Here is a 10,950-nt window from a genome sequence, read left to right on the forward strand (position 1 = left end):
CAGTTTGGACTTAAATGATTAGCCAATTGGTAACCCTTTGGCCTCCTTTAGCAAAGACCAAGTTCATGCCTTTACAACTGTAGAGTGTCTGGGGACCTGAGCAGAGTGCTAACATATATACGTCTTCCGTCCCAGTGATTTAAACTAACACTACTGCCTCGCAACTCAACACAAAGGGAGCCAGAAATCGCATTGTGCAATTCCCAAGAAAGACGCCCACGGACATTTATACAGTGGGTCTGGCGACCAGCAACTCAACTGTGTGTCAGAACCTCGCTTGGAAGGCGGACAGTTTGTGCTGCTGCGCCAAGGACAGGAAGTGCTTGCGGAGCGACAGGAAGTGCTCACCGCTGCAGTAGCCGAGGCTGGAACTGAGATAATGCCATTGTGTAAGCAAGCCGAGTGACCTCTCCCTGAGCGCGGAGCCCAGAGGCTGGCGTCGAGAGCCTTGGCCCCCACCCAGCCCCAGACTCCCCAGGCACGGGGTGGGGGACAAGGGAGAAGGGAGGGGGGGGGGCTCAAGGCGTGTCGCCTCCCTGTACAGCCGCCCCCCCCGCCCCTTCCCTCCTCTGGGTTGACTCTGAACCTCACCTTGTAGAGGAAATGTGGCCGCGACACCAGACTTTATGACTTCTCCCATCAAACGAAAGTATTTCTCTCTCTTCTCACACACACACACTGAGCAAGAGAGAGAGAGAGAGAGAGAGAGAGAGAGAGAGAGAGAGAGAGAGAGAGAGAGAGAGAGAGAGAGAGAGAGAGCGAGAGAGAGAGAGAGAGAGAGAGAGAGAGAGAGAGAGAGAGAGAGAGAGAGAGAGAGCGAGTCACTGCACGCACACACACTTACACACACAGTTTCACTGCAGTCTCTTGGGGCTTGTGGGGGAAAACTGTATCAGGTCATCAGTGGTAAAATAGACGATGACAGTATTATAGGCCAGATCCTGTCCCTGTGCTGGGCTGGGACTGAGCAAGACCCCCCCGCCCCGCCATCGCCCTCCTCCAACGCCCCTGGGGGGTCAGCCAGGGCTCTCTGGAGCGCCTGCTCCTGTCTGCACAGGGCACAGAGGGGCTGCACAGGCATCTCATGTTTCTGTCAGCTCTTTTTGACCTGTCAGGCTCTGGGAGGAAAGGCCCATGTCTGACACATTGCATCGGACCATATTTACATTGCATGATGGGAATCAGAGGACGGGCAGAGGGAAGACAGAGCGGACAGGTTAAGCCTTGCATGCACTGATAAGAAAACAAGGTAGTCTGCAAGTCTGCAGGGTTCTTTCTGACCACTAGGGACAATTGGGCTGCTTGGTTTGTTGTGTTCCAAACTAATATATCAGCAGTGCTTCTTTTAACCATTTGGTTTTCAAGCCCTCTTATAAAGGGTATCAGCTGAGTACCGTTTACTGGACATAGGAAAGAGTTGTGAATATGCAATGTTTTTAAAGAGTATTGAAACAATCTGGTAACATATGGTAACAGGAAACAAGAAGTGATTTTTGTCTTATAAAAATTCCTATACTTTAAATGGGGTTGTGGTTGTCTTTTAGTTGTTTGTCCTTCCATGTTTTGCAAAAATCTTACTTTTCACTCTTCTGTCTGATCATCACCACTAGGGCCCATAGCCCGACCACATTTTGCCAAAAGCTCCTTGTCCAACATTTTCTATGAACATTTTGATTTCTCATTTTCTATAGAACATTTTGGTCTCAGGACAAGCAGCAATCACGCTTGGCAAAATCCAGTCGGACTGTTGTGTTAAAGGTGGGTTCGTGCGTATACGCACTTCCCACCACCGTTCAGAAGCCTTGTGGTTCCTCAAACGTGGGTTTTCATGTTGCAGACTACAAAGGGCATATACAATTGGTGTTTATCTAGTCAATGTCTACTCTTCCCCAACTTAGTGATGTCCCATTCACTAGCATACAGTCTCCTATACACATTTATAATCCTCAATTAACGCCGTTTTCATTGACATAATTTCGAATGTTAAAGTCTGTGAGCAATGGCTGTCTCCAGACTGATGTGTTAATTGCTCTATAGATAATGTTTTGCATAGACATGTACCACCAGTTTAAAAAACGATCATTACAATACACAAATTCGAGTTGTTGGCTTTGAATGCCTACATCCAATGTTTATCAAACATTAGGCCATATGCTGTTCTGGAAAGTTAATTCATTTAACACACGCCAAAAAAATCGTGTGTTTTGGGGGGATTTATGTTGAACCTCTAGACAAGCCAAACAGTGCTTGTCCATTCTATCTCTCTCCAAAAAAGCCGAGAAGGCGGGTTACTATAAACTTTTTACACCTTTGGCGTAGTGGGCACTCCCACCCCATTGCGATTGGTTGTCTCTGCGCTTAAAGCCTCTGAATCTTTGGTTAGGAAAGGCAGTATAGTCCCCTGGTTCAGTCTCACTGCACTGAGACCATATCGTTTTTTTTTTCAATTTACTCTGGAAAAGTTGAGTATTGCGAATTATCTTTGTAGCTTTCAAATATTTCCACAGCCTGTAAGTAAACAGCAGTTTTTCTGTTTTTGGCTTTTTTTTGCGCGAAGAAAACTGGTGGTCCACGATAACTCACAGCTGGACAGAGATGAGCAGTCCCGATGCGGGTTACGCCAGTGACGATCAAAACCAGGCAAGGAGTGCGATGTCAATCATGATGCCTGGAATGGGACACGGACACTGTACGTGGCCGACAGACTCTATCAGCCCTCTCGGGGACACCAAAGTGAAAAACGAGTCGTGTGCATCCAACTCCGGGAACCAGAATCGTGGCAAGAGTGAGCCGAGGATCCGCCGACCCATGAACGCGTTCATGGTTTGGGCAAAGGATGAGCGCAAGCGGCTGGCGCAACAGAACCCGGACCTGCACAATGCGGAGTTGAGCAAAATGCTAGGTAAGAAATGTTACTTTTGTATACATCCTGAGTTCTGTCTTATTGCCAACGATGTGATGTACCCATTACAGATCTTTTGCATTCATATTATAGCCCATGTTTAATTTACTGCGTCTATTTCACCTATAAAACTCTCGATTTTACGCATTACACGTGTAATCGCTTTTATAGCCACATTTATTATAGTAGATTATTATAGTACTAAGAAAAATGAACATGAACAATTCATATATCAATGTATTGATATGGGTTAGGCTTGTAAGCGGTCTTATTTTAATTGGATATACCTTTTGTGTATTATGATGTTAAACAACTTAAATTAATCAACTTAATGACGTGAACACTGTTGTTATAACCTTCCACCATAACCGACCTTAACTGACAGTGATGTTCTGAAGTTCCCTGTGTGGATGCTAAAATGGTGATGGGCTATTTTTGAGCATATCACCAGACTGCATGCCTGATGGTACAATGTCTGATGTACAACTATGTTCTTGATCTGCAGGAAAGTCATGGAAAGCCCTCCCTGTGACAGAGAAGCGGCCTTTTGTGGAGGAGGCGGAAAGGCTGCGGGTCCAACACATGCAGGATCACCCCAACTACAAGTACCGGCCCAGGCGGAGGAAGCAGGTCAAGAGGATTAAGCGTCTGGACTCTGGGTTCCTGGTTCACGGGGTGTCTGACCACCAGGGCGCCTCACTGAGTGGGGATGGCCGTGTCTGCCTGGAAGGACTGGGGCTGGGCTACCACGAGCACGGCTACCAAGTACCCCCACAGTCTCTCAGCCACTACCGTGATGCTCAGGCCCTGGGCGGGGGCTCCTACGAAGCCTACAGCCTGCCAACCCCCGACACCTCCCCGCTGGACGCTGTGGAAACAGACTCCATGTTCTACTCTCCACACTCACAGGAGGACTGCCACGTGATGCCCACGTACGCCTACCACTCACAGGGAGCAGAGTACCCACCCCAGGACCACCACACCACCAACCACCACAGTACCCCACTCCTACACAGACACCTTTCCCCAGCCCCCGAGCAGGCAGGCCAAGCTGCCCCCCTGCCGCCATCCTTCATGGGCTGCCCCAACCCCCTGGCCATGTACTACAGCCAACACTGCAATCCCAGTCACCCTAAACGCCACGCAAGCCACGGAGCAGGACAGCTCTCCCCCCCACCAGACTCCCACACCCACTCAGCGGACAGCGTGGAGCACATGCACCCATCAGAGCTGCTGGGGGAGGTGGACCGCAGTGAGTTTGAGCAGTACTTGAACTCATCGTCAGTCCGGGCGGACATGACAGGTCTGGCGTACGGGGCACATGAGGCCAACATGCAGGGACCCGAGAGCCTCATATCCTCAGTGCTCTCTGATGCCAGCACAGCTGTGTACTACTGTAACTACAACAACTCGTAGCCTTCCCCCCGCCTGTCTGTCTGTCAACTAATACAACACCGCATATGTTGAACTCAGTTGTGTGTCTCTCATTCTGACACCTCTCTCTGTCTTTAATGACCTCACCAGTGCCCTTCCAAGACAACACAAATATGTGTACTCTTAAAACAGTTCGGCAATACACATGGTTATTTTGGTCTTGATTTAAAAAAAGGTTTTAGTATTTTAACGGAGCAAGATGAATAATTGTAATGTGATATCATTGTTCACACATTGGCTTTCATAATCTTTTTTGTGAGATACTCCTGAGCTGAAATATAAATGCATTTTGTTTTAATAAATGTACAGCTACTATTTCAAAGTGAATTTATATGTGTTTTATACTTTTGCACTTTTGAAAAATAAAGTTTTGAACCTAAATGTTGAATCTTGTCTTGATTTGATATGAGTTTGTTAAAATAATATTTGTACCATATGTTCCAAATAAGATCTATTTCTATTACAGGCCAGTGCTGTTTAATTAAAATAAAATAAAAAGCCACATAATTTCGATTTATTCTCTATATTTGTCGTGATACATGTGATACGTGATACATACTTGTTAGTTTTTTAAATAAAAAAAACCTACTTGGTGGAGTCAGCAAATTCCTCAAATATGCTGATCAGTTGTAACTACATTGATATCTTTTCAACCAGGTCCAACTTGATGACCTCATGGTAAAACACACCTCACCTGGAAGCTGGCTTTCTCCCCAGTGGTGAGCAGTCAGTTGCTCAGTTTCCTGTCCCAGTGAGAGCAGAGGTGATCTCAGGGGCTGACTTACACATGGCGCCTTGTTTTCCCAGCATGGGAGCACGGTTTATGCTCCGGACATCCTGCCTGTAAATGATTTAGTCTTTTGTGATTAATGGTATTTGCCATTAAATATTATTGTGCTTGCTACACCTATACTAAACAATTGAGCTGTTGTATCAATAAATATATTGACGGCACTCCTGTTTTTACAAATAAGGTGTATACATTCTTCCGCAGACATTTTTGATAAATAGCAGCCCAAAAAAACCTAATGACCAAGTGCGCTTCTAATGATGACTGCCTATGCAAAATGAACTTGTTTTTTGAATCATAGCCATTGTGTTCCTTATAGGCCAATATTAACGTGAAAGTTCGAGGCTCGTGGCTCAGATAGTAATATAGGATAAAGAAACAATGTTATCAAGAATACCAAGACCCCCCACAGGTTTATTCATAGCTGACTTAGAAGAGGCTGTTTTATAAATACCAATTTTCCTTTCAAAGGAAGAGCTTCTTCTCCACAGGGTCAATCACCCTGACCTGAGAATCCATTTTTAGCACTTCAGAGGAAACGTGTTACCGAAGCGTATATTCACCCACTTTGTTCATATCCAATGTTTTGAAATCTCTCTTGTGTCACACAAGCAGAGGTTGCATCTCAAGGTAAATATGGCGAGCCCTTCCCACGGTCCTAACGGTGATGTCATCCTACTGTTTTTTTATGTTCTCGACAAAGTGTTTGATCCTGTATTCTTTAGCTGCATTATCCTAGCATGGGAATCCCTCTGTGAGTGTGTATTCTGTTTCAGTCAACTGTGCTTCTGACTTCTTTAAACACAGCTTAGTTGCAACACAACAATGCGCTTGTGGGATGAACCAACCCCTATACAAGACATGGCCTCAACCTCAAAACAAACAGGCTACAGGTGAAATGTTTAACTCAGTCTTCTCATTCCCCCACTCCCCCTCACCCCCTACCCCCAACTCCGCTGGCAGGTGACACACTTCCCCTAGGGCTGGGCCAGGCAGGGGAATCCAGGCTAATTGGTGTGAATCTGTTTAAACTGAGCATACAGCTGGACGGCAGGTCTTAGCTGCTGTTGTGTTAGCTAATGGGTACATAACGACAGGCTCAGGCCACTATCCCTGCAGCAGCATGCAGGATTTGGTGTGGATCACCTGGAAGGGCGGGACGACAACAACCACAAGCAGACCTCCCCGAGCTAAAGTTATCTCTCCCTGACTAATTGATGTTAGCAAACCGTTGAGAAAATGTACTCAGTTGATATTCATGCCAAAGAAAGAGAATGAGATTGGTCGTCAAAAGCCTAGTCTTTGTGTACTTTGGGAATTTTGAATGTCAGCACAAACACTTTGAGAAGATTGGCTAGAGAAGGCTAAAAAAGGCAAGAAAGAAGGACAAAGAGAGAGAGATAGTTAGAGAGAGGTAGAGACAGAGAGAGGCAGTTACAGACATAGTCCGCAGCCCAGGAAACGGGTTTTCAGCAGTGTTCCTGTAGCTGTCCGGCCCGGGGCCTAGCCGACAGGGAAGGGTTAGAGGGAGGGAGCAGGGGAGAGAGGGAGGGAGCAGGGGAGGGGAACAGTCAGGGAGATTACAGCTTGGCGGCTCGCTACATTAACACAGGAGAACTTAATCACAGCATAGAACTAATCTCACCTGAGGTAGCAGCCTTTTACAAACACACAGGCAAATGCAGCATTGTTTAACCACAGACACAATAACAAATACTGCAGTAAGCAACGCTTATATCATCCACTAATATTTGTAAAGCTTTCCTAATAAAAGGCCTTTAAACCTTTGCAAACAATATTGGATTGTAGCAAAGATAAAAACAAAACCTTATCAGTCAAATCTAACTTTATTGATATTACAGGTGGGTTTTTTGTATTGCAAATCAAAGATGTGACTAATATGATTGTATGACACTCTCTTTAAGAAGTCCACTCACCTCAGGCATCAACTATAGTTTTTGTCATGGTTTACTATGACAACAAATCAGCATCGGACATAATCTCGGAGCTACAATCAAAGTCCAGATATTAGATTAGCTGTGGGGTTTTATCAAATTGGCCACCCTGTTTAAGAAAACATACAAATTGTCCTTCCAAATTACTCTTGGTAGCGTACCTAAAGTGAAACTTAAATTGCTCTCTGACACTTTAAACCTTATCTTTTTACATTTACATTTAGTCATTTAGCAGACGCTCTTATCCAGAGCGACTTACCGTAAGTACAGGGACATTCCCCCGAGGCAAGTAGGGTGAAGTGCCTTGCCCAAGGACACAACGTCAGTTGGCATGACCGGGAATCGAACTAGCAACCTTCGGATTACTAGCCCGATTCCCTCACCGCTCAGCCACCTGACTCCCTTATCTTTGCACAAGCCAATCAATCAAACCCCATCACCAAAAGACAAAGAGAGCGACATATACTGTAGAGCGAAAGAAAGAGAGGAGAGAGGAAGAGAGTGTGTGTGTGTGTAGAGTATGTGACCCTGCAGGAGCCCCAGCTGATTAAGTCATTGATAGTAGATTGCATATACAGTATGTGAGACAGCTGCAGTGGAGGGTGTGTCCCCGTGTCTAAACCAGGGTTCTGGGTGGAGGGTTGTTTGTAATCCCAGGCATATGGACTCCTTCTCTGGCCTGATCGCTTTCATAGGCCCGCTGGTTAGTCTGTGGCCCAGTTGTACTGCCACTATATATAGTCCACACATAGTCAATCTCTGCTTAATGCAGTGACTCAACACTTTATTTTCCTTCTGATTCTGGCTCTTGCCGCATCTCATACAGTTATAAATAGTTCTGGTCTCCCACAAGAGTAGAGGACAAGGAAAATAACGTGGGTCCCTCTTTTTTGTTGTCATGACCTCAGTTCGATATTACTTTTTGTGCCATGATTCTTTGAAAACTATATAAAAACACTGACTGAACTTTCCACTCATATACTGTAATGACAAATGTTTTTCATATTTTTGTATGTTTAACCCTTTTCAGAACACTATTGACACCCTTAAACATTACATGTTTTGAAACGATTATATTAAGCCTCAATGTCCTGAATTCACTAGGTGTACAAAAACTCTGCACAATTTCAGACAATGAAGGAAATCCTACAGTATCCGCTGAATACTTATTATATTTTATTATATTATATATGATTGTAACTTATAAGACTAAGTATTTCAAAGAGTTCTCAAACTAGGACTAAAGTCCAGACCAGTGCACTAATTACAGCAGTAGGCTCAACAGTCACAGGAATTGAGTCAGAGAAGTGCATCAGTTCCAGAGGCCATTCTGATCAGCTCTGTGTTCGCTTCTCCCAATCCCCTTCAACTTCCCGGAGCATTTTTAGCTGGTGTCCAGTCAAGCAGTGATTAGAAGATGACTGCATCAGCATTCAGTTTCCTTTCCACTGTGTTTTCCTATGGAAGCCCGAGAGAAAAGAGGGAGGCAGGGATGAGTCCACTCTTCACACACAGACATGTCACAGTGTTTGCTACTGGTATATTTTCTTAACAGGAATTCCCCGTGGGTCAAGGCCTAAGCACTTCTCAGGAAATAATGAGAAATGTTGCAAAGCGCAGGTCGTCACTGTACATTGACATACTGTGAGTAACTCTCACCCGTAATGTCTCTGTTTTACCATAAATAAAAAAGCTGTGATAATATGTAATGATTTAAAATACAATTTAAAAATAGCTATGTTTGAACAATAGAATACATGAACCAAAGAAACATGTTGTTAACAAGTGTGAATGATTTTCATTCAGATTATAAAATATAATTAGAATGATTAGAATGAACTAAATGAAGCTTAATGAAAATGCTTTAATAATATAGTTGCTTTTTCAAAGGCACAACGAGAGGGCGTTCTGTGGCATTGCTGAAATGATAAATGCAGAGGGCCATTGTGCTTTATTCCTGTGGATCTTTCCAAGAGCACCTGTCCACACTTCCTGGTTCCAGTGACTTCTGTTTGCTCCATCCATGAAAGATGGGATGAGAACATCCTTTACCCGACAGGATACCAGGTTCTATAAAATTCACACTCTTACCATTTTGGGACCACCGGTAGGATTTCCTAAAAAACAAGAATAAATGAAAATATAGTCTAAATAAAGTGGCAGAGGGGAAAATGTCATGACCTAGGGCAGGACTCTTTGTTTGTGTGTGTGTGTGTGTGTGTGTTTGTGTGTGTGTGTGTATATTTATGTCAGTTCAGGTGCAACTTAAAAAACACTGTCATAGGATTTAGGGATCCCCCTAACTTGTGTCAAATGATGAGAAAGTTAGTGACCGGATTTACCCACATTATCACAATAGAGGGGATTATATTTGGTGCCATCACACAAAAATTAATTCTGAACAAACCCAGAACATATTTTGATGTTTATGGGATTGCTGTAACGTGGAGGTTTAATGAGCTCCCATTATATAGGCATAAACCATATGTACAGTCTATGGCATAAACATACAGTACTGCTCTTTCTAGAACAATTTGTTTTATTCCACATCAACCCTCTTCGAGGTGCAGCCATTGGTTTGATCAGTGTCTTTCACACACTACAGGGAATGTCCCTATTTATTTTTGAGCTGCAACTACTTCAAACAAGTACACTGTGTCATTAAAATAGCAAACAGTTAACTTCCAGTTCCCCAAGAACAGACTGCGGTTTCCTCCATGATAGAAGCAACGTCTCCTTTCCAGAAGACCCGGCTCATTGTAAGGTCAATATAAATGCAGACGCAACGGCGAATGGCATTGAGCCGACACATTTCGTCATTAATTAGCAATTTGTCTACAAACTGTACATATAATTAACGTCGAGTCTATTTTATCAAATACATTTTAAATATTGTCTTTTGAAAAAAGTTGTTGCCTACCCAAAATATTCTCATCAAACGAGATGCAAGGGAGCCTAGAGATGTCATTGTTTTCCACTAGAGGTCGGTCTTACGCAGTTTGTTGGAGCGGAATGTTAAACATTAACCTTAAACTGTACCTTTCCACAGGTAGAAGCAGATTGGTTCATGTCGTTCTATAGTTGTAGCCTACTCAGCTGATTTAGCGGTCAATTTACACACGTAGACCCATAGTCGGCTTGGCGTTGGCTACTTGCCCATTTCAGAAAGTTCACCCTGCAATTACAAATGGTAAAATGCCAGAGAGACCTCGTGTCAGTTTTCCACTGGCTCATGGAGTTACTGGTAAATTGGATGACGTTACCCTGAAACGATGTTCTCTTGCATATTTTTTTTTTATTAATCTCGAGACTCATTAAATCACTTTGATATTGGACAGTGTTAACTAACTGGATTATGTACCCTACAAATTACACGACATTAAACCAAGTGACACAAGTCAGATTATAAAAACGTTTAGATATTTCTACATTCGTTGTCAGAACGTAAAATTCAATAATAGGATAAACCTAGCGGCCGGACTAAGGTAGGCTAACAATTGTGTCAGTGATCGACGCACAGTGAATTGATAGGTGTCACGGTGGTATACTGATAAGTGCGTCTAACTGTCACATGAATCGATGTCAGTGTTAGAGAGGACAGGTGAGGTGGGGATTTGTTGCTAGGCAGTTCTTGGGAGAGAAGCAGGTGAGATAGAGTTCAAACCACCATGAGATCCAAAAGGAGTGCCAAAGGAGGGGTAACTGGGCTCAGTAATCCCACTCAGAGGTGAAGGTGGGGCTAAATGGCACGCCACAGGGTTTGTTTCACATGACACACTACACGCACTGTTCTTGTTGATAGACTGCTACCTGTCTTATTTCTTAACATATGTTAAACAAATGTGGATTTGTGTTACCTGTAGTAGGCT

General features: G+C 43.9%; 1 protein-coding gene and 1 long non-coding RNA gene across 3 annotated transcripts; one reads left to right on the forward strand and one right to left on the reverse strand.

Moving 5' to 3' along the window:
- Positions 1–2,403: 2,403 nt before the first annotated feature.
- On the forward strand, positions 2,404–4,711 carry sox17 (SRY-box transcription factor 17). The gene is made up of 2 exons (XM_062480129.1): positions 2,404–2,902; positions 3,408–4,711. Exons 1-2 carry the CDS (start codon positions 2,596–2,598, stop codon positions 4,316–4,318), a joined length of 1,218 nt encoding a protein of 405 aa, XP_062336113.1. The 5' UTR covers positions 2,404–2,595; the 3' UTR covers positions 4,319–4,711.
- Positions 4,712–7,930: 3,219 nt separating this feature from the next.
- Positions 7,931–10,268, reverse strand: LOC134035311 (uncharacterized). Of its 2 annotated transcripts, none has more exons than XR_009932343.1 (3): positions 10,121–10,268; positions 9,173–9,198; positions 7,931–8,539 (listed from the first exon to the last, which is right to left on the reverse strand). It is a non-coding gene; the product is annotated as an uncharacterized LOC134035311 (long non-coding RNA). The 2 variants fall into 2 exon arrangements; XR_009932344.1 differs by having other exon boundaries at positions 10,002–10,268.
- Positions 10,269–10,950: the final 682 nt, after the last annotated feature.

This window comes from Osmerus eperlanus, chromosome 15 (assembly GCF_963692335.1).
Source record: "Osmerus eperlanus chromosome 15, fOsmEpe2.1, whole genome shotgun sequence".
Classification (NCBI taxonomy): Eukaryota; Metazoa; Chordata; class Actinopteri; order Osmeriformes; family Osmeridae; genus Osmerus; species Osmerus eperlanus.